A 25554-nucleotide genomic window follows, 5' to 3' on the forward strand; every position below is an offset into this window, starting at 1 on the left:
CCCCGCCCCCCGTAACCTCCCGCCAGGCGGCTCTCTCGCGAGAATTGGCGCGCGCAGCCCGGAAGCGGCGACGGTGGAACCCGGAAGCGGCGCCGGGGCAGGATGGACGGTGAGGGGTCCTGTCGCGGCGGGGCTGGGGCTTGTCCGGGTGGGCGGCACCGAGGGCGGGGGCAAGCCGGGGCCGCTGCGGGGCCGCCGGTGCCTGAGGCTGCGCTCTCCTTCCGTTCCAGACACGCTCTTCCAGCTGAAGGTGAGCGCGGCGGGACCCTCCGCCTCCTCTCCGTCACGTATCGCTGCGGCCGGTCCCGGAGGGCCGAGGATGGCGTCCGCCCCTCCCCGGGAGGTGCCTGGGGACCGTTCCGCCCGCTGACTCACGCCTCGCCGGGGTTTCTCCTGCTGCGGCCCAGAACAGACGGAGGCCCCAGCCCGCGGGGACCCGCCTTCCCGGGGGCGCGGGGTGCCGGGGGAGCCCCGCCGGTGCCGGCGGCTGCGGGAAGAGGGAGCCTGATGGCCGGGTTTGTTCGTTGGGCCCGCTGTTCCCAGGCTGTTCCCGGTGTTTCACTTCTTGGAAGATGGGAAAATGGATTGCCTGTTTACCGTGTGCTCTGGGAGCCTCCGGTCCTTGGGGGGGGTCCATCTCTTCGGTTCCCCCCCGCGGCCAGGGGGTTGGGGTGGCTGTGGGAGGCAGCTGGGGAGGCTCCACTTATCAAGCTCCCTGGTTCTGTGCCGTTGTATCCTGGCACTAACCTGTTGGTTTCTCTGCAGTTCACAGCGAAGCAGCTGGAGAAGCTCGCCAAAAAAGCTGAGAAGGACTCCAAGGCTGAGCAAGCCAAGGTCAAAAAGGTGGGTGGGACCTTGCCCTGTGCTGCGGGGAGTGGCTGGAGATCCTTCCTCCTGCCATGTTCCGCCAAGGGACTGGGGAAAGGGGCAGGTTCCCCTCCCCAGGCCTGACTGCACGCCAGCTCAGCCTCCAAGCGTTCCCAGAGTCCCAGGTTCCAAGAGTCCTATGCTCAGCTCTCAAATCCGCTGGCTGGATATGGGATGTTCCTGTGTCACTGAGAAGGGTTTAATTCCTGTTTAAGGACGTGCTCAGTGATTTGAGGGTCATAGGAGAGCTGTTTCCTGCTGGAAGCCTGTGAGGCAGAAACAGAGGGTGCTTGTTTATAAATCTGGGGTGGATTCTTTGTGTGAGTGGTTGTCCTTTGCCCTTCTAGGCCCTTCAGCAGAAGAATGTGGAGTGTGCTCGTGTCTATGCGGAGAATGCCATCCGCAAGAAGAATGAGGGGCTTAACTGGCTCCGCATGTCTTCCCGGGTGGATGCAGTGGCCTCCAAGGTCCAGACGGCCGTGACGATGAAGGGGGTAAGAGCCTCTGGGGATGTGAGGGGCTTTGAGAGGGGTCTGTGCCCTGCAGAGAGTGAACATTGGCTCTTCTCCTCTTGCTGCCTCAACCCATCTTGGACTTCCCTGTCCCCGCAGAGGATCCTGACAAGCCTTGCAGTTAGCTCAGACCCTCTCAGTCAGGTTCAGCCTCTGCAGAGCCCACCCAGACAGCCTCACAGCGGGGCTGCTTCATCAGGTGCTCACGCTAGATCCTTAACCTGTGGCTGCACAGAGGGAGAGGCTCGTGCCTGGAGCCTCTTGCTTTGTGGCATGTATGAGGGTGGTGGGCTGGGGCCCGTCCCACCAGGAGCGCTGCCCGGGGTCTTCAGTGACTGCGTGTGGCTCAAGAAACCTGCAGCCAGGCTGAACCTGCAGGGAGCTGGCTGCAGTGTCCAGGGAGCAGGCTCTGTCCTGCCTCATGACACTGTTGATAGCATCAGAAATGGTGGCTTCTCTGTCGCTGACCTTGGTTTTTAATCTCAGCCGTTATCTGTCTTGCTTTTGGGGAGCATCTGTGAAGTAATCTTCTCTTGCAGGTGACAAAAAACATGGCCCAGGTGACCAAGGCCTTGGATAAGGCTTTGAGCTCGATGGACCTGCAGAAGGTGTCTGCAGTGATGGACAAATTCGAGCAGCAGGTTCAGAATTTGGATGTTCATACATCGGTAAGTGCCGGTGGCCTCTGAGGGGTCCGGGAGGGCTGGGAGCTGCTGGCTTTGGGGGGCGTGGGCTTCTCAATGTGAACCATAACACGCTGGCTCTGGGGAGAGGGCTGGGTCCCAGCTGCATTTCAGGCTTCTGCAGCAGTGCTCTGTTCCCCTGGGGGGCTCCAGCCTCTGGTAGTGGGGAACCCCCTCGAGCTGTTACCGCCGTTCTGTTCTCTGTGGGGGCTGAGAGACACGCTGGGGAAGACGCATCTCCACTGCTTGGTGGGGAAGGAGCTTGCCGTGCAAAGAGGCCTGCGTGGATGGCAGCAGATGGGGAGGAGAGGGAGGGGGGCTGTGCCATGGCTAGCTGCTGCTCAGAGGGGGCCTGTGGCAGACCCAGACCTCGCACCCCTCCGCTGTAGCCCTGCTGTCAGGCTTGAGGCTGTTCTGGCTGGGAGTGCCAGTGGCACCGTGGGATCTGCAGCCAGTTCTTTGGGGGAAGAAGCCGGGCTGGGCTGAGCGGCTTTGGCCGGTGGGGCAGGGTGACAGGCTGTCTCTTGTCTCTGTGCAGGTCATGGAGGACTCCATGAGCTCTGCTACCACGCTGACCACGCCGCAGGAGCAGGTGGACAGCCTCATTGTCCAGATCGCGGAGGAGAACGGCCTGGAGATCATGGACCAGCTCAACCAGCTCCCCGAGGGGGCTTCGGCAGTCGGGGAGAGCTCGGTCCGCAGCCAGGAAGACCAGCTGTCGCGGAGGTTTGTTCTGTCCTGGGCCCTTCGCCTTGTGTTGAGGCAGCTTGAATCCTTCCCAGGGATCCCTTACCAACATGAAGGGAATGAGCGAGCCCATCGCGGCCGGCTGAGTGGGTGCTGAGCCCCGTCTCTTGTGCTCAGGCCAGCTGGAGCCCATCAGTCCCTGTGGTACCCTGCACAGGCAGGCGAGATGGTTGTTTTGGGCTGTGGAACCGCTTTGGGCGTGGGGGAGGGGGTGGCTTTTGGCACTTGGCAGCGAGCTCTTATCGACAAGGTGCAGAACAGTCTCCCCCTGCTCGGTGCTGGCCCTCACGCAGCTGCTCTGGGAACGCTTGGCGCTGACCTTCAAACAGCCGGGAACAGGCTGTCTCCCTGGAACTGCCCCAGGAGCTGATGAGCTTCCTCTCCCCGTTTCCTCTCTGCTGCTCCCCACGCAGCCCCCACCCAAGCTGTCCCCAGCTCCTGGGAGAGGGGCCAGGTGGGCTGCAGTGGCACGGCACCCAGAAGAAAAGTCAGGAGCCCCTTCTCCGCAGTGCCTTGCCTGCATTGATGACCGACGCTTCGTGTTAACCCCAGGCAGCTGTGGCCGCGTGCTCCAGGGCAGGATTTCTTGCACCTCAACCACAAGCGGGAGGTTTCTGGGCAGGGGTGTTCTCTGCACACACCAGCTGGAGGGTCCTTCTTAGCCGCGGCTGTTCCCTGCTGCTCTCATGTCGGTTCCCTCTTGTGTTCTCCCTTCCAGGTTGGCTGCCTTGCGGAATTAAGGTCTCCTGTCACCCCTGTGGACTGCTGCCTCGCACTGGTGGTACGGCGTGTGGGGTGGAGGGGCCCTGGAATCCTTCCCCACAGCCTCTGCTACATCTTTGCTCTGACGTACTGGCCAGGCAGAGTCGGCCACCCCCTCCTCCAGGAGCACATCCCCAGCCCTGCCTGCCTGCGTTTAGACTCTTCTTTTTGGGTGTGACGATGACTATTTTTCCCAGAGCAGGCAGCGATCCTGGCAGGGGGGTTCTGAGTTCTGAGCAGACACAGCCTCTCTCTGGACTTGAGGGACGCTTTGCTGGTTCCGATTTCAGGGTGTCTTTCATTTGAGGGTCGCTGCTGGTTTCTGACAGTGTCCCACGATGCAGTGTCCCACTCCTGGTTTAACACTGAAGGAATCCTGGAGGCAGGTTGCGCTGTCTCCTGGGGCGCAGCTCGCCTGACTCCGTTGCACGCCTCTGTTATCTGTTTTAGAGCGGGTCTCTGAGCTGCGGACTGCGTTCTCCTCGGGGCCCACAGCACGGAGCTCTTTACAAGAAGCAGGGAGATCCCTGCGGGGCTGCCTTCCTCTTGCAGTGCTTTGGGCAGGGTTGTCTTCCTGGCTGTGGTGGTTCTGGGAAGGTTAGTGCCTTGCGGGGAGGGGAGGTTGCGCTGTGGTATCTCTTCCCTCGCAGTGATCTTCCCGAGCCGCAGCTGGGCGCCCTGCTTGCGGACTTCACCTTGCCAATCGCTAGCTTCTTGTCCTGCCAGGCCAAACCTCCCTGGAGCTTTGTACCACAAAGTGACCTTTGAAACGCTTGTCCTGCCCTGCGCGAGCCTGTGTGTGTAAATCCACGCGTTCCTCATCGCCAGCCGCTGCAGTCTGGAAATGGTTATCCAGGCCCCGACCTCCCGTGTGGGCCAGTCCCTGCCCCGCGTCCAGCAGCTGGGAGCTCCCGGGCTCACAGCTGTGGTGGCCACAGCCTTGTTCCCAAATGTCCCTCGGTTGGCTGGGTGTGATGGTAAATGCTAAACCATCCCGAGAGTGTGTCCGCCTGTGCTGGCTGTGGCTCGTTGCCTCTGTCTCCTCCGTGTCCCCACCTTGCTGCATCTGCTCTGTGCCGCTGGCGCGGGGTGAGCGGGGGCTGCTTCCCCTGTCCCCTCTCTCACTGCTTGTGGGGAATCCTGGCTGCTTGTCCCTTGGACCCTTCCCCATGGAGCCGAAGTTTTCTGTCCCCTTTGTTACTCTGTGACTTCTAGTCACCGCCGTGGTGCCAGAGTGATGGGAAGCTCGCTGGGAAGGAAATGTTTCCTTTGGCTCTGCCGAGGCCCTTTGACCTCCTTGCCACGGACTGTAAATGAGGGCCGGGTGGCTGCCGGGGCCATGCCAAGCCGTGCCAGCCAGGGTGGGCAGCTGGTCCTGCTGCAGCAGGGCAGCTCTGGTTCATTGCTTTTAAGGGGGATTTTAAGGCATGCACAGCTGCTGCTTTGGGCTGTGCTGAGAGGAGGGAAGGGAAGCGTGGGGGGGAGGGGGGGGCAGCTCCCTCCAGCTCCCGGTGCCGCCGACTCGCTGCAGGCCAGGGGCCATCTCCCCAGCACTTGCAACACAAACACTTTTCACTGTTGATTATTTCTTCTGAGTTCAGTGGCCTTGGCAGTGTCTCACGACTGACAGAACCTTCTTCCCCGACACGTGGTGGCAGGGGTGCAGGGTGCTTCCCCGTGGAGGTGGCTTTGGCTTACAAAGTCACTTGAGCATGGTGAAGTGTTGGGCCTTGTGCCACCTCCCGCTGGGCTGGGCAGAAAGCAGGAGCCCTCCTGGAGACTTGTGCCCACACGGTGGAGCGGGGCTGCTGCTGGCTCCTGCTCCCCTGCACAGGAGGCACCCGTGGGGCTGGGGGCCGGGACGTGCCCTGCAGCCCGGGGAGCCCCTGCCCTGGACCCGCTCCCCATTTCGGTGTGATGTTTCTCTGTGGTTTGGTTTTTTTTAAGCTTGTCTCATTTGCCGCGCCCCTGTTGATTACCTTTTGCTCTTTTCAATAAATGATCCCTGAATATCCATTGTGCTGTGGCTAGGGCTTCAGGTGCAAAGAGGGGGGGGGGCTGTGGTCCCCTCTGCCTGTGGCACAGCGTGAGGGCTGTGCCCTGTCCCCGGCCGAGCACCCATGGCTGCCCACCTCTGGGATCACTGTCTCCAGGGGTGCCGGAGGGGAAGTGCCCCCCACACCTCCCCTGCAGGGACCAGTTTCCTTCGTGTGGCCAAGCTGGGAGGAACCAGGGTGCACAGGAGCCACTGCGGCCCCAGTGCAGGCACCACCGGCTCACCGGAGCTGCTGGCTCCAGTCGAGCTCCTTTTCCCTGCCCAGCTCCCTGTGCCCTTCTCCAGCCCCCGTGGGGAGATCCCCACTCATACCCCACAGCGGGAGCCCCAGTGCTCCCCATCCCGGTCCTGCCCCCGGCACCCGCCGATAGCGGCTTTGCCACCGGGACTGGTGGCTGTGGTTGCCATCCCAGCAGGGACCGGGTGAGTCCCTTCCCGGTGCCCGTCCCTTCCCGCTGCGGGGCTGGCAGACAGGCTCTGTGCCTCAGCCAGTTTGTGAATGCCACAGGAAGACGGCTTTCCTTCTTCTGCCTGTTTTCCTGGTGCCCAAAGCCGCCTCTGCTCTGAAGACCGGCTGTTCCCAAATGTGAGAGGAAATTACTAAGAAGATAATTGAGTAGGCAATTAATTAGCTAATTATTAGTGTAAGCATCCTGTGGAGGCAGCCCTACAGCCACCTTGGCCGCGCGTTGCGGTGATGTGTCGCTCCCCTGGTGCGGTTACTGCTTCCCGCTGTCCCGGGGTGGGCACCCACTGGGGCAGCTGGCAGGGTGGCGGCGTGGCCGGTGATGTGCCAGGGTGGCTCATAGCCTCCCGCTGGGAGCAGGGCAACGGGGCCGGTGGTCCCCGCAGGGCCCCAGCACGGGTGTGTGCTGCCAGCAGTGCTCGAGGCACAGCTTTATGTCGCTCGTGGTGCCGGCGTGCAGGTGGGAAGGGGCAGCAGGGCAGGGGGCCGGGTGCTAGGGGAGCAGGGAGCGCAGCAGGGCCAGCGCCAGCGCCAGGGCTGCCGGCAGGAGTTGGGCTGTGCCAGCACCGTTGCCGTACCCGTAGCTGGTCCTGCACGTCCCCTCCAGCTCCTCAAAGGCGATGGGAGTCTCACGGGCAGCCGTGCCTTGCAGGCTCATCTTCACCTGCGAGGGGGACAGGGTGGGTTGCAACAAGGGGCTGTCCCGGTGCCCCACGCAGCCCCTGTCACCTTGCATATCCCTGTGCCATCCCAAGCCCTGAACGTCCCCAGACCCCATTCATCCCCTACCCAATGTGTCCACGTGCCACCTCGTGTCCCCATATGTCCAAGTGCCATATGTCTTGATGTCCCACTTGTCTCCACCATTCCATGTGTTCCCGTGCCCTCTGTGCTCCCCATGCTCTGCTCACCTCCTCCACCTTCTTGAAGACGCGGAGCAGGTTCAGGGACAGGGCCGCCTTCACCTCTTCCTCCGTCCAGTTCCTTGCCAGCAGCTCAGCCACCAGTGCGGGGTATGTGGAGACATCCTCCAGGCCAGTGGGGACCCTGTGCCACCCCACAGCTGTGCCGGGGGCAGGTGGCCCCCATCTCCCACACCACCCAGTTACCCACACAGGGCACAAGGGAACCCCCAGCATCGCAAGTGAGTCCCCATGGCCAGGGACTCACTGCCCTGTCCCGTGCCCATCACCCACTTTACCTTGTGACCCCATCGTAGTCCCCGCCGAAGCCAACGCACTGGGCACCAGCCACCTTCTTCACATGGTCCATGTGGTCTGTGGGTGTGGAGGGGCCGGGGTGAGCGGTGCTGGCAGGGGGAGACACTGCCACCCCCCACCCACCCGGGGACCCACCTCACCTGCAACATCAGCCAGCGTGGCCTTGTCCGTGCAGGTCACGTACTCATTGTAGAAGTTGACCATCACCAGGCTGCCTGTGGCACCCTGGGGGAGAGGTGGCCCTGAGCCCTGTGGCCCCGAGCCCTGTGGCCCCCGCCACCGGCACCCTCCCCGTTCACAGCCGTGCCCCAGCGCTCACCACCATTGCCAGCACATCATCAGGCACGTTGCGGCGGTGCGGGCAGAGCTTGTAGGCGGACGAATGGCTGAAGATGACGGGGGCTTTGGAGAGGCTCAGCACAACCTTCATTGTCTCCACTGAGACATGGGCCAGGTCCACGATCATGCCCAGGCGGTTCATCTCCTCCAGCACCATCTGCGGGGACGGGGTGGCTGAGGGTGCATGAAGGGTTGTGGCAGCCCTGCATGGGGGGCACTGTGCACCCAGCACACACGCTGCCGGGCTTAACAACCTGGCAAGAGGCTGGGGGTGCCAGTACCACAGCCCCCCCCCCCAGCTGCTGCTCCTGGACATCACTGCTGACGCTGTCCCCACTCACCTTCCCGAAGGGTGAGAGGCCATGGTGCACGGCTGGCTCGTCCCCGGTGTCCACCAGCCAGTTGTCAGCCCTAGGGAGCAGGGAGAGCATCAGGGGGGACCCCCAGCCACATGCCACTGCCCAGCTGCATGACCTGTCCCCCCCCACACTGGCCCTGTCACCCCATCCCCCAGCAAGGACTACCAAGGGGTGTTGCAGCTGTGGGTGAGGGTCATGTAGCGGACGCCCAGGTGGTAGAAGGTGCGCAGGACGCCCAGGCTGCTGTCGATGGAGTGGCCGCCCTCCACCCCGATGAGGCTGGCCACCTTCTTGCTCTGGAAAGCCTGCTGGATGCCTGCAGGAGGTCAGGGAGCATCAGCGGGGGGGGGGATGGGGGTACCTACATCCCCTGAGGCACCCACATCCTGGCCCTGTGCCCGCTCACCAGTGCTGTCAACAACGCAGGCGAAGGTCTCCGGGTAAAGCTGGCACATGCGGTGCACCACGTCGATCTGCTCCAGCGTGCGCTTCACTGCGTCCTTGTTCTGCGTGTCACAGGGCACGTACACCGACCAGAACTGTCCGCGACGGCAGCCAGTGAGCACAGGGACCCCAGGCCAGTGCCCACTGCCACCCGCCCCAGTGCCCTCCCTGGTGCCCCCTGCCCATCCCGGTACCCCCACCAGCCTCGCCATCCCACCTGCCCGCCCACGTGCCCGCGGCGCAGTTTGGGGATGTTGGTGTGGGTGTCGTTCAGCAGCATGAGGTTGGCCTCTGGCAGCCCCAGCTGGTTGTTGAACCTCTCGAGAAGCTGCCAGGGCAGGTCATTGTGCCTGGGCAGGGGAGAGAGCGGGAGTGAGGGGCCGTCTGTCCACCTGCCCATCTGTCCAGCCAGCCTCCTGGCTGCCCATCTCCCTGCCTGGCTGACCACCCATTCCCCACTCAGCTGGCTGTTGTTCCTTCCATCTACCCGTCCTTCCACCCATCCACCCATCCATCCATCCATCCATCCACCCACCCACCCATCCATCCACGTTGCAGCACAAGCTATCAGGCCGTAACAAGGCTTTTACCATCAGTCAGATTCTCCTGTCCATGCTGTTTACCCTTCCTCCAGAGACCAAACCACACCACTCCCCCTCCATCTGACTACCCATCCCCCACCCCTCAGTGCCATTTAACCACTTAGCGGGAACGAGCTACACCTGCACATCATCCATGTCAATCAACCCACTGCCCTCGAGGCAAGGCCACAGCTGCACGTTATCAGTGCTGATCAACCCTCCGCCTTCACTCCTCTACACATCCATCCCTCCCTCCCTCCCTCCCTCCCTCCCTCCATCCATCCATCCCTCCATCCCTCCATCCATCCCTCCACCCACTGGTCCATCTGCCCACCCATCTGTGCCTGCTGCCCAGCCAGGAGCTAGGGATAGGTCACTCCCAGGGACAGCCCCCCGTGGGACCCCCTTTGCTGGCTGGCAGGAGCTGGGGGCCGGCCGGGGATCCTCCATGCACCCCTCCACATACCGCCCCCACTCAGTCCCTGCTCCCAGCGGAGCCAGCCTGGTGTCCCTTCAACAGGGATGTCACCGGTACCGCCGTGGGGCTGTCGCCACCACAGGGATGCAGGGATGTCACTGCCATGCGGCATCCCACACCCAGCAGTGTCACTGGGGAAGTGCTGGGCGCCAGCCGCACGGGCCAGTTCCCATTTCTCCCCTCCTGCATCACGGTCCCCACATGCCATGGCTCCCCCTGCCCCGTGCCCCCTCCCAGGGGCCAGGCCACGCCAAGCTGCCGTGGGACCCCAGCCTCCTGAGGGCTCCAGCATGAGACTGGGGACATTCCCTAGGACATGGCCCGGCTGGACCCGCTCACCCCGAGCAGGAACTTCCCCGGTGCAGCCTCGTGCCCGCTTCCCGGCATCCTGCCTGCTGCTGGCCCGGTGCGCCGCCCGGGGATCCCCTCGCTGTGGCCCCGCGGTGCCCGGCACCGGGATCTCCCCACAGGGCTCTCCCCGCTGGGGTTTTCTGGCTGGGTTTTTTTCGGGGAGACCCGCAGGGCGGCCACGCACGCCATGGAGCCAGGCAACCTTTGCTCACCCGTCGATGACCGGCGTGGTCATCATGATGCGTTCAGCCTCTTCCCGGTGATGCTGCCCGGCGCAGGGCAGGAGCAGGCGCAGCACCAGCGCCAGCGCCAACACGCTACCGCCCGGCATTGTTGGCTGCCCGGCGCTGCTGGCGGACGATCTGGGGTGACCTGCCACCGCCACGAGGCTGCTGAGTGCACGCACCGGGGCAGCTACCCCAGCTCACCGTCCGTCCTCGCCCGCTGTAAATAAATAACCAGGAGACGCAGCCGTAACCCCACCCCGTGCACCCTGTGCCGTGGCCCTGGCAGCGCCCGGGCACCAGGACGGCACGGCACAGCCTCCCCCAGCCGGCCCCGGGCAGCAGGGCCGTGCCGTGCCGTGCCGCATAGCTGCGGTGACGCTCCCAGCCCCTCTAATGCAGCCCAGATTTTTTTCGTTGGGAAAGTGCCGGATCCATCCCCGCCTAGGCCTCCCCAGCGCCGGCACCCGCCGGCATCCCCATCCCAGGGCCGGCGCCCACCGGCACACCGGGTGGGTGCTGGCAGTGCCAGCACCCCCACGGCCGGTGGGCAGGCCCTGGCACCCCTGTTCCCCGCTCACCCTGTCCCCGGGATGCTGGGACAGCCGCTGCCTGCGATGGCTGTGAAACGTGTGTTCCGGCTTGTGTGCCGGCGGCGGGGCTGGGACGGGCTCCGGCCACCCCAGAGCCACCCCCTGACATGGCGGCGGGTGCTGGGGAGCAGCCAAGTGCCGGCACACCCCGTGGCTCAGGCCGTCCCACCATGGAGGGGCTGGGGGGCAGCAGCCAGGATGGCCCAGCCCTGGCGTGGGGCTGCCGATGGTGCCCCACACGTGCCGGTTCCCCCCGCTCCACCGCCCTGCTGCAGCGCTGGGGGGGAAACTGAGGCACCTCGGGTGCTCAGCCCAGCGCCCGCGGTGGGGGCACCCCGGCTGGCTCCCGCGGGGCTGCAGTGTCACGCGTGGCACATGGCACGGTGGGGCTGCCCACACGGAGCCACGTGGAGATGTCCCGCCCTGCTCCTTGTCCCAGGGCGCGCCGGGGTGGCAATTCCTTCCTCAGGTACGTGAATCCCTTCCTCTGGCACGTGCTGGGGCCTGCGTGTGGGGCTGGCACCCCCCGCTCAACGCAGGCTGCTGGGGTCCTCGACACCCTTCCCACCTCCCGGTGAGTGGGGTGTCCCGGCCCCCCGGCTCTCCTGGCTGCGGGGGCAGGTCTGGCTGTGTGGGACCCCCATCCCACCCTGGGGGTCCCCAGCACCAGGCTGCCCCGCAGCCCCCCGGCCCCGCAGGCAGCGCTCTCCCGGCGATGGCCCCAGCATGGCCGGATCCCTGGCCCCCCGGCAGGAATGTGCCGGGGGGGCCCAGCCTCCTGCCCGCTGGGACGGCTTCCTCTTTTCCCGATATATAAGGCCGGTCGCCAGTGCGTCCCCGCAGCGGCTGGGCCATGGAGCGGATGGAGGTGACAGAGACCTTCGCCGGCATCTCCCTGCCCGGCCACCTCCACACCCAGGAGTCCCTCAGCTTCGCCGCCACCTTCCCCTTCCGCCCCACCGACGTGGTCATCGCCACCTACCCCAAATCGGGTGAGGGCTGGCAGGGCAGGGGCAGCCAGGGGCCAGGAGGGGGTCTGGCAGGGGTGGGCGACTGGGAGGGGACCCAGGTGGGGGAGTCAATGAGGCTAGGGACCCCCAGGTTGGAATGGGGGGGGGGGGGGGGGCACAAGCTTGACGCCAGGACTGGGAGCTGCCTGCGTGGCTGGGAGGTGGCAGGGCTCGGGGCTAGCCCCCCGCCAGGCGGGACACCCCCGGCTCCCGCTGCCCTGCAGCCACTGCCCCCCCTGAGCACAGCGCAGGGAGCCCCGGCCGCCGGCACCCACCCTGCCAAAGCCCCTGCCCTGCGGGTGGGGGGCAGCCACCCCAGCCCCAGGTTGGCCCCAGCCCCAGGCTGGTGTGACTGGCGGGGGCACTGGGGGTCCCACATGGCACTGCCAGCTCAGCTGGCACTGCCACATTATGCCATGCCGAGCCATTCAATGCTGTGCTGTGCCATGCCATGCCATGCTCTGCCCTGCTGTGCCATTCTGTGCCGAGCCATTCAATGCCGTGCTGTGCCATGCCATGCCTTGCCATGCTGTGCCATTCTGTGTCGAGCCATGCCATGCAGTGCTGTGCCATGCCATGCCATGCTCTGCCCTGCTGTGCCATTCTGTGCTGTGCCATGCCATGCCTTGCCTTGCCCTGCTGTGCCATTCTGTGCCGAGCCATGCCATGCAGTGCTGTGCCATGCCATGCCATGCCTTGCCCTGCTGTGCCATTCTGTGCCGAGCCATGCCATGCAGTGCTGTGCCATGCTATGCCATGCCTTGCCATGCTGTGCCATTCTGTGCCAAGCCATGCCATGCAGTGCTGTGCCATGCCATGCCATGCCTTGCCCTGCTGTGCCATTCTGTGCGAGGCTATGTCATGCCACACCGTGCCATGGCGCACCGTCGTGAGCCATGCCATGCCATACTATACCATGCCACGCCGTGGTGTGCTGTGGTGAGCCGTGCCGTGCCACGCTGTGCCATGCTGTGCCACACAGTGCCCTGCGCAGGGCTGGCGCTGCCCTGACCCCCACCTCCCCAGGCACCACCTGGATGCAGGAGATCCTGACGCTGCTGTTCAGCCGCGGGGACGTGCTGCCGGCCAAGACCATTCCCAACTGGGAGCGGGCGCCCTGGCTGGAGCAGATCTACTTCAGGCAGGTGCTGCAGGACACGGCCGCCCGCCGGCTCATCACCACCCACCTGCCCGCCCGCGTCCTGGGCCCTGCCCTGCAGCACAGCAAGGCCAAGGTGAGGTGGGTCTGGGACGGTCCCGGGGGGTCCCCGCAGGGGCATCCCATGCCCACAGGGCTTCCCACAGCCAGGGTGACTGCCGGGGCTTTCTGAGCAGGGTGCTGGGGAATCCCCCCGGCCATGGGGCTGACACCATCCCCTGGCAGGTGATCTACGTAGCCAGGAACCCCAAGGATGTCGTCGTCTCCTTCTACCACTTCCACCGCCTGGCCAAGTTCCTGCCTGACCCCGGCTCCTTTGATACCTTCCTCACACGGTTCCTTGAGGGCACAGGTAAGGGCTGGGGGGGTCCCCGGCACCCCAGGGCTCGGCCATGAGCCCCCCCCCCCCACTCCCTGCCTCCCTGCAGTGCACTATGGCTCCTGGTTCGACCACGTCAAGGGATGGCTGGGCCAGCGGCAGCTCCTAGACATCTTCTACGTCACCTACGAGGAGCTGCACCAGGTGAGCCCTGGCGTGCCCGTGTCCCTGTCCCTGTCCCTGCTGGCTGCCCGGGGCTGACCGGTCCCTGCACCACAGGACCTGCGCGGCACAGCGCAGCGGCTCAGCACCTTCCTGGGCTGCCCCCTGGGGCTGGAGACGCTGGGAGCCCTGGAGCAGCACTGCAGCTTTGCCACTATGCGGGACAACGTCATGGCCAACTACACCCTCATCCCCACCGAGATCATGGACCACAGCCAGGGATCCTTCATGAGGAAAGGTGAGGTGGGGGAGGACGTGACAGGGGACACGGGGGGCACTGGCCCCGGCTGCAGCCCCCCTGCTGCCCCATCCCCTCTGTCCCACAGGAGTGGTGGGCGACTGGCGCGACCACTTTTCCCCCCAGCAAAACGCCCTCTTCAACCGCCTCTACCAGGAGGAGATGGGGGACTTGGAGCTGCCCATGTGCTGGCCCATGGCCTGAGGGGCTGGGGGGGCCGGCATCGCTCAGCCCTGTCACTGCACAACACAATGGGTCCCCCACCCACCCAGGTGCCCTGCATGGGTAGCCCCCCAGCACCCCCATAACTTATAGACCCCCATGCATCGCCCCAGGGGCCAGGACTGCGGCACAGCAGGGGGTCTGGCATGGAGCAGGGGTGGGGGGACACTGGGTGCATGACACCTCCCTGGGGATGGGGGACTTTTCCGGCCATCCATCGTGGCCATCCCTGTGGCCTTCCTTACACCGGGGCAGGAGTGCCTGGCCGTGACCCCCCTTCCGCCCGGCCTGACCTGCGGAAATAAATATTTATTGCTGTTTCCAGCCAGGCAGCGTGTTCCCACGGGTGCGGGGTGGGAAGTGAGTGGCGCCGGCAGTGCCGGGGGTGGGAAGCGCCTGGCGTTATCAGGGGCCGCTCTGGGTAGGGCCCCATCCCCAGGGACCCCCTCTGCGGCGGGGACAATGGCCGGGTGAGCAGTACCGCGGGCCATGGCCACTTGCCAGCTCCCGCCGTGGGGTCAATGACACGGCTGCACGGTGCCAGCATTTGCCGGCCGAGCCCACGGCACGGAGCTGGCTCCTTCGGCAGCACCCAGGCCCCCTGGGCCACACGTGTGTCCCCCCCCCAATCTCTGGGGCCCTCCTGCCCCAATGCATCCTCTGTAACCCCCCAGGCACAATCTGCCCCTCGCCTGGCCCCAGCGCACCCCCCCAATGCCACGGGTGGTGAGACCCTCCCTGGGCACCCGGCGGCACCGATGCCTGCCAACCCTGCCTGCCGTGCCGCCGCTCCCCTGCCAGCCGCACCGCCGGTGGGTGCAGCCTGGCTGGGTGACGCTGGGTGACGCTGGGCACCCCCAGCCCCATGGGGTCACCCCACATACAGCCAGCCCCACACATGGGGGTGCCGGGGCAGACCCCTGCCCGCGCCAAGGGCCAGCTGCCGCCACAGCCTCGTCAGGCACTGGGTTTCTATGGTGACATCTATTATCCTGCTGTATAGGAGATGAATCAGGAGCTATAAATACACGGGCTGATCCGGGAAGTGCAGGCAGCGTGCTCTGCCGGCGTGCAGGAGTGCCGGCAGCGGGCAGTGCCACTGGGTCATGGCACTTCAGCATGGCTGTACCGGTGGATGGCTGAGTGCCTGCCTGTACGGGCACAGGCTGGCACCTCCGTGCTGTCACCCTTGGTGCTGTCATCCTGGGTGCCAGCAGCATCCCTGGCCCCAGAGCCCAGCTTGGTGGCACCCATGTGGCAAGCTCTTGGGTGGCCCCTGCCCTGTGAAAGCTGCACCAGGCCCCAGTTTCAGTCCCTGTGGTGGCCACACCCCACACCAGTGGATGTAACTTCCCTGGGAGCATCTGCTGGCACGAAGGTGGCAACAAACAGCGCATGGCACAGGGTGAAGGACACGTGGCATGTGGCACTGCCACGCAGCACATGGCAGGAAGCAGCTGGCACACAGGAAACACCCGGCTTTCAGCGCAGCACACGGCGCACAGCACTCGGTGTGCCTCACATGGCGGCAGCGTGGCACAGTGCCCGTGCGTGGTGCACACCATATGGCACAGCATGGCACATGGCCCATGGCATGCAGCCCACAGCTCATGACCCAGAACATGGCACATGGCACACAGCACGTGGCACGTGGCACACTGCATATGGCACGTGGCACATGGCACACAGCACAGGGTACATGGCACACGGGGTGGCACATGGCGCAACATGGAGCACATACCATGAAGCACACAGCGAGTGGCACGCAGCATGCAGCACATGGTATGTGGCACGCAGCATGTGCCACACAGCCCATGGCACATGGAACATGGCACGCAGTGCATGACATGGCACATGCAACGTGTGGCACGCTGCATGGCACACGGCATACATTGCATGGCACGCAGCACATGGTGCATGGCACACGGCACACTGTGTATGGTGTGTGGCGTACAGCACACAGCACAGCACGTGGCACACGGTGCATGGCACGCGACCCACGGCATGTGGCACATGGTACGTGGCACACAGCACGTGGCCAAGGCCATGTGCCGGGCAGGAGCAGGACGCTGGCACTGCCTCTGCTCCTGCTCCTGTGGCCTGGATTTGGGGCCGCGGCAGCCGGCAGTGGCACAGCAGGTGGCCGGCCGCTCCGGCACAACTTGAAAGCGGCAGCTGCTCAAAAGCATCACAGCTCCAAAGCGCCAGCGCTGCCCCGCACGCTGCCAGTCACGAATCCCCCGAAATACAGGGGCAGCCGGAGCGGCCAGCAGCAGCACCCGTGGCCATGCGGGCACCCGTGGCCATCCGGGCACCTGTGGCCATGCGGGCACCCGTGGCCATCCGGGCACCTGTGGCCATGCAGGCACCTGTGGCCATGTGGGCACCCGTGGCCATGCGGGCACCCGTGGCTGTGGGCTGCGTTTGGCTCTCGCTGTTGGCCAGGCTGTCACGGTGAGGGGCACAAAGGGGACAGGTGGCCCCCGGGGCTATCCCCCTGCCCCGCTGAGCACCTGGCAGGGAGGTTTGGTGTTGGCACCTGGAGAGCAGTGGCACGGACACGGCTGGATGCTTTATTGGGGGGGGGTCCCGCATGCCGCGGGGGGTTCGTCATGCAGCCTCCAAATGACGTCACAGCAACAGACAAGCGGGGACTGAGAGGACCATGGGGACAGCAGGATCGGAGTGGGGATGGGCTGCAGGGTGCAGACCACCAAGACCAGACAATGCCCAGCGGGGACCCCCGGGCAATGCTGGGGGGGTGGTCCCTGCACCACGGCCCCATGTCCCTGGCCAGGTGCCAGTGGGGACATGCTGCAGGTGCCCCCCCCCACCTGGCAAGAAGGGGACTGTGGCAGGGCTGGGACCCGGAGGGGACCCCATTCATCCCTGCACCATGCCGGGGGGGAGGGGGGGGCCCTCACTGGGGCGAGCTGAGGTTGGAGTCGGGGGTCTCAGGGCGGGGGCAGCGCGGGGGGAAGGCTTTGTAGCTGTAGTACTCCACAACCTGCTTGGGCACCTCCGCCAGCACGCACTTCGCCAGGGCCGTCGGTGATGCCTGTGGGATGGGGGACAGCAGGGGACACCGGGGGGGACAGGTGAGACCGGGGCTCACCGTGCCACCTGCCCACCCCCACGTGCAGAGCAGCAGCTGTGGGGCACTGGCTTGCTGTGCCACAATGCTCTGTCCTGCTGTGAGGATAGGAGGGGATGGGAGGGGACAGCAGGGGACAGGAGGGGACAGCAGGGCCACCAGTGCCCCACTCACATTCTTGAACTCCCGGAAGGGGACAAACTGGACGATGTCGCGGAGGACAGGTTCGCCCTTGGGGGAGCGCAGGATGCCGTCATCCCCATCCAGGATCTGCATGTCGGTGAAGTCGGCGTTGCCCACCCCCACGATGATGATGGACATGGGCAGGTAGGAGGCGCGGACAATGGCCTCCCGCGTGTCCGCCATGTCCGTCACCACGCCGTCCGTCAGGATCAGCAGGATGAAGTATTGCTGTGGGAGGACAACAGATGCGCTGGGGGGGGCGGCCCGGCCCCGCTGCCAGCCCCATGAGGGGGAGCAGGACCAGGGCTCAGCTCCAACGTGGGAGCAGCCACAAGTGGCACGAGTGTGCTGGGTCTCAGCCCAGCCCCGCGCCAGCTGCCGGGGATGGCAGGTACATACCGAAGCCTCCTTCGTCCGCTCCTCGTCGGCCGCCACGCGAGCCACCTTGGAGATGATGGGGGCCACATTGGTGGGGCCGTAGAGCTGGATTTTGGGGAGGCAGCTCTGGTAGGACTCCACGACACCCTGGATGCCTGCGGGGAATGTGAGGGGTAAGAGGGGGGTGTCCCAGCAGCACCAGGCTCTGGCATGGTGGGGTGTCACAAGACAGGCATCCCCGGAGCTGGGCTCACCCTCACACTCATCATTGTCAGGGTTGAAGTTGATGGCGAAATCGTGGGAGACCTGGAGGGTGAGAGGGGAGGGGGCAGTCGGTGCCCACCCCTCCATCACCTGCCATGGCCAAGGGTGCCTGGAGGGACGAGCCCATCCCTGGGGTCCCCCAGGACCCCGACCACACCCTTACCTCGTATTTGGGGGGGATCCTTGCACCGAAGCCAAGGGCTGAGAATTTCTTATCACTGCAGGGGAAGGGGTGTGAGGAGCTCTGGCAGTGCCAGCACTGGGGTGGCCACCACCGGGGTGTCCTGGCCCCCGGGGACCCGCCAGAGCAACAGACCTGTCGTAGTCTTGGCAGATCTCGCCCACCGCCACCAGCGCCTTGAGGTACTCGTTGGGCTGGTAGGGGTTGATGTAGTGCAGGGAGCAGCTGTTTCGGGGGTCCCCGTTGGAGGCCGTGAAATCGATGGCCACCTGGTGGGGGGTGGCAGTGAGGGTCTCCCCAGGGTGCGCGGAGCCACCCACCGGTGTGTCCTGCTGAGGTCGGGTGGCTCTGCCAGCCCCACTCACCGGCACTGTGGCACAGCCACAGCTCGCGGGGAGCCGGGATGTGCCGCCCATGGTCCCCTGCCCTGGGGACAACTGTGTGGCCCCGTGCTGGAGCCCCTGCCCAGCCCCCCGTGCTTTGGGGTAGGGGACGTTGCTCACCGTGAAGTGGATCTGGCAGCCACCCATGATGTAGTCCAGGAAGGAGTAGACCCTGTGGATCTTCCAGAGGGACCTGCATCAGCTGGTCCTGTCCCACGCGACCCCGTGACAGCCTGGCATGGCTCAACACGGCACGGCACAGCACGACACAGCATGGCATGGCACAGCACGGCGTGGCATGGCATGGCACAGCACGGCACAGCATGGCATGGCACAGCACGGCACAGCATGGCATGGCACAGCACGGCGTGGCATGGCATGGCACGGCACGGCACGGCACGACACATAAGCACTCACCTTCAGGTCCAGCAGAACCACAACCCCTGAGTTCTTGTAGTTGCGCTTCTTGATTTTGTACTTGGGGTTCATGCAGTCCCACTGCACCTGCGGTATGCAGCACCCACGCGGCCTGCGACCCCCACCCTGGGGACACGGCCCCATGCGCCCACACCCCCCACCGTCACCTCACAGACCCCTGACCCTGCAGCTTTGCAGCACTGTGACCCCACAGCCCCATAACCCTGCAGGCCCCCCAGCCATTAACCCCGCAGCCCCATAACCCCGCAGCCCCATAACCCCACAGCCCCATAACCCCGCAGCCCCATAACCCCACAGCCCCATAACCCCGCAGCCCCATAACCCCCCAGCCCCATAACCCCGCAGCCCCATAACCCCGCAGCCCCATAACCCCACCTCTGCAGCCTCACGGCCCCACAACCCTGCAGCCCGCCAGCCCCAGGGCTGATGTCCCCAGAGGAGCACAGACCCACCATCCCTTCGCCAAAGAGGGGCGCAGCGAGGGGACAATGGTCCCAGAACCAGAGGAGGAGCTGGGAGGTGCCTCTGGGAATGGGATCTGCTGGCAGCATGGAGGGGTGACCCCACGGGCTGTCCCCGTGTCCCCACACCCACCTTGTTCTCCCCCATCGCCTTCTGCATCTCCTCAAAGGTGGTGAAGAACTCGCCGATGAAGTCGTGCTTGCCCCGCGAGTCGTAGTCCCACACCACGCACTGCAGCGGGGGACGGCTCAGCCCTGCCCGCTGCGGGGGGCCACGCACCCACACCCCCAGACCGCACCCGGCCCCGGGGGTCCCCAGCACGCCGCCTGTGCAGGGCCGTGGGGAAGCTGGGATCCGCGTGCCACCGTGGCAGGGATGCTGCCCCCTTCACCCTTCCTCACCCTCAGCTTCCTCTTCTCCTCGCAGCTGCACAGCGAGTTGAGGGAGACCTTGAAGGGCTCCCAGATGGGGCTCAGGTTGTTCTTCACCACCTGCGGGGCAAGGGGCTCAGCGGGGCCGGGCAGCCCCCAGGGCAGCCGAGGAGCGAATCCTGCCCGGGACCTCACCTCGGTGCGGTACACCAGCTGCTCGCTGCGGTCGTCGTCGATGCGGTAGATCTCCAGGAAGGGATCCGACTTGCTGAAGAGATCCTGGAGGAGGGAGGATGGGGCAGAGCACTGCCTGCCCTGCCTGCCCTGCCTGCCCTGCCTGCACGGCCCCCCAGCTCCTGCGGGACCTGGCTCACCTTGTCATCCAGCTTCTTGGCCCGGAAGGCGAGCTCCACGTAGCCGTTGTTCCCCGAGATCTCCTCCGAGATGACCTGCAAGGTGAGGCGGCCGCAGGGTGCTCAGCGCCTGGCAAGGCTTCGTCCCCCTGTCCTCCCTGCCTGCGCGGGCAGGGTGGTGGCCTGGGAGGGGACAGGGTGCCACGTGCCTCCCCCGGCATGGCGGGGACCCCCAGGATGGCTGGCAGACAGCAGCGGGGACCCTGAGCGCTGCCTGCCCCCGAGAGCCCGTGGGGCTGGGCGACAGGACAGGAGGAATGTCACTGGGGACGCCCCACATGCTCCAGCTCAGTGCCACTTCTGTGACCCAGCCCGATGCCATCCCAGCACACCAGTCCAGTGCCACCTATGTGCCCCAGTCTGGTGCCACCCACATGCCCGAGCTCGGTGCCACCGCAGGGTCCCAGCCCTGTGCCACTCCTGCCATGTGTTTGGCCACTCACGGTGATGGTGGACTTGCCGGCGAACTTCCCATATTTGAGGAACAGCGGCTTCGTCACCCGCTTCTGCGCCACAATCTGCGAAAGCGTAGGGGTCAGGGAGAGGACAACACTGGCGGGTGTCCCCGGTGGAGGGTGGGGGCTCACCTGCCCCACGGTGCACTCCATGCCCCCCAGGAAGTCATCGTCATGTGTGCCCACACCGGCATGCCCGTGGCTGTCATAGACCTCGAACCGCAGCTTCTGCACCTCCTCAAAGTAGTAGTCCACCATGAAGATCTTGGCGAAGACGGGGTTGAGGTTGCTCTTGATGACCTCACTGCGGTCCACCTGCACAGCGGGAGCTCAGCTGGGGGCAGCGGGGCCAGAGCCCAGCCTGGGGTCCCATCTAGACCTGACCAGGACCTTGGGATGCCGGAGCTCGCCCAGAGCCGGGCACGGGGATGTGGGGTGCAGGGATGAGGGACATTGGGCAGCTGCAGGAAGGACCGGCCCTGCACAAGCATTTCCCTGCCCGTGATGGTTCTCAGGCAAAGGGCACTGGGATGCAGCCCCATCGCCAGCCCCATCGCCAGCCACGTGTGGCACAAGGACTCCAGCCCTGCCAACCCCCAGGTGCTGGGAGCGCGGCTCCCTCCAGGGTTCGGGGCAAGCCCCGTGGCCGGTTCGAGGGGATGCTCTGGCTCTGGGCCACTGTTTGCCAGGGCTCTGCTCAAGCAGGAGCAATGAGCCAGCGCCAGGACGAGCCCCTGTGCTCCCACCTGGGCTGGCCAAGGGCAAGGGCCACCACCCACTGACCAAGGGCAAGGGCCACCACCCACTGGCCACCGTGGCCCTGGCAGGTGGGTGGGTGCTCAGCATCTCCCAGCCGCGCTGGCAGTGGGTGCTGAGCAGCTTCCAGGAGCCTCCTCCGCACCCCGTCCCTGCCAGCGTTGACTCAGCAGGACACATCCTGGCCAGGGCACCCCGCCAGCCCGCCGGCCCCTGCCCACCGCCTGCCCGGCCCGGCAGCAGCTGCTGAGCCTGCACTGCCGCGCTGCTGGCAGGGCCACCCCGTGTGGCACCGGGCCTCCTGCACGGGCACTGACAGCCCCACAGCTGCATCACGGTGCTCCTGGTCTCGGTCACCTCAGCCCCTCCAGTGCCAGCCCCTGCTGGTGTGGCTGGGGCCGTTTCGGCTCTCAGACCTGGTGGGCAGTGGTTGAGCTGGCTTCAGCCGTTGTCTGGGCTGGGGGACACGGGCTGGCAGGGACAGGGAGGGGGCAGCTCAGAGTCCCTCGGAAACATGGCACAGGGGGGCCTTGTTGTCCTTGCATGGCATGGCACAGCATGGCATGGCACAGCATGGCGTGGCACAGCATGGCGTGGCACAGCATGGCGTGGCACAGCACATGGAGTGTGGCACGGCATGGCACGGCACGGCACAGCACGGCATGGCACACAGAGCGTGGCACGACACACTGGCACAGCTGGGTACAACTGGCTCGACACGGCACAGCCCGGGAGCCGCAGCTGGCACGGGGCCCCTCGCCACCCTGGCTCCGGCTCTGGCTCGGGCGAGCAGTTGATCACACGCAGCGGGATGTAGCGCAGCGGGATGTAGCGCTGAATGTGCCGGCTGAGCAGCGGCGATCAGCCAGCGCGGAGCTGCTGGCGCCAGCCCAGAGCCGAGCCGTGGGGAAACGATAGCAGGGTGCCACGCCAGCACCAGCGCCGGGCCCAGCCGCGGCTCTGGCGGGTGCCAGGGCCCCTGGCACAGCACCACGCGGGGCACACGGCTGCAGTGCCAGCCCTGCTCCCCCCTGAGCCGCTGCCCCGGGCAGGGTGAGGCCAGCCCACAAGGCCTGAGCTGCCCCAGTGGTGGCTGAGGTGTCCCTTGGCCATGGCGGGTGGCCCCGGAGCTGTGCTGGAGCCATGTGCCATGGGCACCCCAGGGACTCGCTCCGGCCAAGGTGCCTGCACCGAGTGTGCCACAGCACCCTGCCCTGCCCTCGTGCTCTGTGCACCCTGCACCCTGCTCTGCACCCAGCTCTGCACCTCACACCCTGCTTCCCATCCTGCACCCTGCTCTGCACCCTGCCTCCCACCCTGCACACTGCTATGCTCCCTGCTCCGCACTCTGCACCCTGTTCCCCACCCTGCACCCTGCTCCCGACCCTGCACCCTGCTCCCGACCCTGCACGCTGCTCCCCATCCTGCACCCTGCTCTGCACCTTGCACTCTGCTCCGCACCCTGCACCCTGCTCTGCACCTTGCACTCTGCTCTGCACCCTGCACCCTGCACCCTGTACCTGACACGCACCCTGCGCTGCGAGCTCTGCACTTTGCATCCAGCACCCTTTGTGTGCACTCTGCTCTGCACCATCTCCTGCAGCCTGCACCCTGCTCTGCGCCCCACTCTGCACCCACACCCTGCTCTGTACCCTGCACCCCACTCCCCAGCTTCTCCTGTGCCCTGCTCTGCATCCTGCACCCAGCTCCGCACCATCTCCTGCCCTCCGCGTAGTCACTCCTGCCCTGTCTCCATCCCCATGGGCACTGCAGCCACCCTGGGGCTGTCTCTGCTACTCTCCCCATCACAGAGACACAAACCTTGCACCCAGCACCCTGCCCTCAGCCCCGCCACGACCCCAGTGACAGCCAGCCCCTGCCCTGTGGTGGGTGTCCCCCACCTGCCTACCTCCATCCACTGGCCCTGGGACTGCATCAGCAGCAGGACGCAGGGGTCTGACTTGTTGAGTGTGTCGCGGTCCAGGAGGTGCTTACAGCTCACCCGCAGCTCCACCTTGGAGAGCACGGCCAGCGGGGCCTGGGGGGACGGCTCGGGCGCTTCGCCCATGGTGGCCATGGCGCGGTGGGCGGCCGGGCGCGATGGGGGGCAAGCGGCCCCGTGGGCGAAGGGCATGTGGGGGGAGCGGGGCGGCACAGGCGGCCGCTGCCTTCGTTGCTGTCAAGGAGCCGGGCAGGTGCCCGTCATGCCTGGGGCACGGTGCCCCGCGGTGCCGGGCGTGGGGCCAGAGCCCAGCTGCGTCGGGTCGGGTGGGTCCCTGGTGGCAGCGGGCGCTGGTGGGGGCTGGGGTGGGATGCGCTGGTGGGTGGAGGGGGCTCCGGGGACCCTCTCCAAGGTGGGGTGGCCAGTTCCAGTCCCGATGGCTCCACGGGGCCCTGCGAGGTGTCAAAGCACAGTGGGGTGAGCCGGAGCTGGGGCACCCCTTGTGACGCTGCCCACGCACCCCCCAAACACCAGATGGGTGCTGCTGTGTCCCCCGTCACCCACCAGCCCCCTGGGCTGGCCAGGGGTCCCACAGGGTCGTGCTTGGCTCTGCCCCAGCCCCACTGCAGGGGCAGGATGCATCCCGCAGGGAAGGGGCACCGGAGTGGGGCTGGGGGGCTGTGCAGGAGTGGGGGCTGTGCAGGCAGCCCGGGGCCCCCACCCCAGAGTACTGGGGAGCAGAAACTCCCCCCTTTACCCCTGCGGGCAGCGCAGCCGCCCTGGGCAGGGCTGGCCGGAGAGGGCAGTGGGGACACCGGGCCCTTGTCTGCGCCACCGGGTGATGCTGGCAGCGCCGGCCATGTCCCGCTGCCCAGGCGGGGCTGGTGGCACCCCAGGGTGACGGTGGGATTTCCCCCATGCTGGGGACGGGGGCCACCTGCTACCCGGAGGCTGGTGACACCCAGCCAGGCAATGTTGCGCTGGTGGGTCATCAAGGGGCTCTACCAGCCCCGGGCTGGGGCTTGTCCCCCCCAGGCTGCAGCCCCCGGGGGCTGCCGGGCAGGGGCCGAGCAGCGCCCGCGCCCACCCCTCTGCCCATGCCCCCGCACACCCAAAGTTTCCTGGCAAAGTGGTGCAGGCCCCCCCAGCACATGGCTCCGGTGCCCCAGCTCCGGCGGGCATCTCCCCCCTCCCTGGGAGCGCGGGCACCCCTGGCATCCCCCAGTGGAGGGGGCGCCGGCTCCCCCCCACCCCACCGTGCCCCTCACCTGGCTGCCGGTGGGCTGGGCTCCGCAGGCGGCCGGGCCGAGGGCTGGGTCGGTGTGCCAGCCGGAGCCAGCGTGCCAGCCGGAGCCGGTGTGCCAGCCGGAGCTGCCGCCGCTGCCACCTCCACACAACTGACTCAAGCTGCAGCTCGGGAGCGGAGCCCTAAGAGGGAGATGACAAGCTCCGTTAACTGCCTCGCTGCCGGCACCGGAGCAGAGCCCACCCGCGGGCACCGGGGCTGAGCCGGGTCCCTGGCACCGCTGCCCCTGCCAGGGCTGGTGCTCCCGCTCCGGGCGAGCCCCCCGTGGCACAGCCCTCGCTCCCAGCACCCCACAGCCCATCGCCCTCCCCTGCTGCTCCCTGTGGGGTGCCCGAGGCCCATCCTGGTCCCAGCCCCCTATGCTCTCAGCCCACCCCCCAGCACAAGGATGGGGTGCCCCAAGACCACCGGGTGCCCTCCCCGCTTGCTGGAGCAGCTGGACCCACCGAGCCCCAGGCACCCCGTCCCTCAGCTGGGGGCTGCCCCAGCACCCTCCACCCACACACATCACCCCAGTGCTGTGGTGCTTTCATCTTGGCTTTATGGAAGATGATGTAATTAGCCTGTATTTGGAGGGATTAAAATGCAGATAGGGCTAATGAGCACCAGGGCACTGCAGAGTCCCGGGTTTGGGAGCTAATCCCCAGCCCGTGTGACAGAAATAGGCCACCTGCCTTCCCTGCTCCTCCTGCAGCCCCACAGCACGGCCCGGGGGGAGCCCACCCGTGGGGGGACACAGGATCCCACCGCAGGCTTGGGCCGGGGGGCTGGGACAGGCCAGCAGTCAGCCGTGACACTGGCAGCCCCATGCTGGGCAGCCCTTGCCCCCCGTTTTTGAGCAATCTCGGGTCATCCAGCTGTGCTGGGACTCGGGGTGTGTGTGTGTGTGGGGTGGGCTGGTGCCCCTCTGCCACGGCGCTTCACGGCAGCAGATCCCCAAGTTTGTCACCGAACTGCTAATGAATACAAATGGCTCAATTATCCCGACACAGGCGCTGGGCAGCGCAGCCAGAGCAGCCCCGGAACCGATTAGCCAGCAAAGGGGTCGGGTCAGCGCTCGCTCCCCTGCCGCCTGC

At 66.2% G+C, this 25554-nt stretch overlaps 4 protein-coding genes across 6 annotated transcripts; 2 read left to right on the top strand and 2 right to left on the bottom strand.

The window, feature by feature from the left end:
* Positions 1-32: 32 nt before the first annotated feature.
* CHMP1A (charged multivesicular body protein 1A) lies at positions 33-5585 on the top strand. Its single transcript, XM_040615149.1, has 7 exons — positions 33-109; positions 231-250; positions 766-843; positions 1215-1361; positions 1919-2047; positions 2601-2788; positions 3528-5585. Exons 1-7 carry the CDS (start codon positions 103-105, stop codon positions 3547-3549), a joined length of 591 nt encoding a protein of 196 aa, XP_040471083.1. The 5' UTR covers positions 33-102; the 3' UTR covers positions 3550-5585.
* A 654-nt stretch (positions 5586-6239) lies between these two features.
* DPEP1 (dipeptidase 1) lies at positions 6240-10301 on the bottom strand. Its single transcript, XM_040615143.1, has 10 exons — positions 10078-10301; positions 8673-8805; positions 8418-8550; positions 8177-8327; positions 7994-8063; positions 7633-7809; positions 7454-7538; positions 7295-7370; positions 7005-7140; positions 6240-6757 (listed from the first exon to the last, which is right to left on the bottom strand). The coding sequence occupies exons 1-10, from the start codon at positions 10194-10196 to the stop codon at positions 6587-6589; spliced, it is 1251 nt and encodes a 416-aa protein (XP_040471077.1). The 5' UTR covers positions 10197-10301; the 3' UTR covers positions 6240-6586.
* Positions 10302-10738: 437 nt separating this feature from the next.
* SULT2B1 (sulfotransferase family 2B member 1) lies at positions 10739-14176 on the top strand. 3 transcript variants are annotated; one of them, XM_040615146.1, is made up of 7 exons: positions 10739-11151; positions 11501-11674; positions 12675-12927; positions 13077-13203; positions 13280-13374; positions 13450-13630; positions 13719-14176. In XM_040615146.1, the coding sequence occupies exons 1-7, from the start codon at positions 11096-11098 to the stop codon at positions 13832-13834; spliced, it is 1002 nt and encodes a 333-aa protein (XP_040471080.1). In that variant the 5' UTR covers positions 10739-11095; the 3' UTR covers positions 13835-14176. The 3 variants fall into 3 exon arrangements, with proteins under 3 accessions (XP_040471080.1, XP_040471079.1, XP_040471081.1); XM_040615145.1 differs by lacking the exon at positions 10739-11151 and having other exon boundaries at positions 11394-11674; XM_040615147.1 differs by lacking the exon at positions 10739-11151 and having other exon boundaries at positions 11498-11674; positions 12719-12927.
* Positions 14177-16405: 2229 nt separating this feature from the next.
* On the bottom strand, positions 16406-24574 carry CPNE7 (copine 7). The gene is made up of 16 exons (XM_040615817.1): positions 24441-24574; positions 23140-23624; positions 20607-20789; positions 20463-20537; positions 19981-20055; positions 19802-19885; positions 19637-19726; positions 19368-19466; positions 18753-18839; positions 18456-18515; positions 18088-18221; positions 17935-17989; positions 17762-17813; positions 17529-17662; positions 17121-17357; positions 16406-16910 (listed from the first exon to the last, which is right to left on the bottom strand). Exons 2-16 carry the CDS (start codon positions 23362-23364, stop codon positions 16773-16775), a joined length of 1728 nt encoding a protein of 575 aa, XP_040471751.1. The 5' UTR covers positions 23365-23624; positions 24441-24574; the 3' UTR covers positions 16406-16772.
* Between the last annotated feature and the right edge of the window lie 980 nt (positions 24575-25554).

The sequence above is a fragment of the Falco naumanni genome, chromosome 15 (genome assembly GCF_017639655.2).
Source record: "Falco naumanni isolate bFalNau1 chromosome 15, bFalNau1.pat, whole genome shotgun sequence".
Lineage (NCBI taxonomy): Eukaryota > Metazoa > Chordata > Aves > Falconiformes > Falconidae > Falco > Falco naumanni.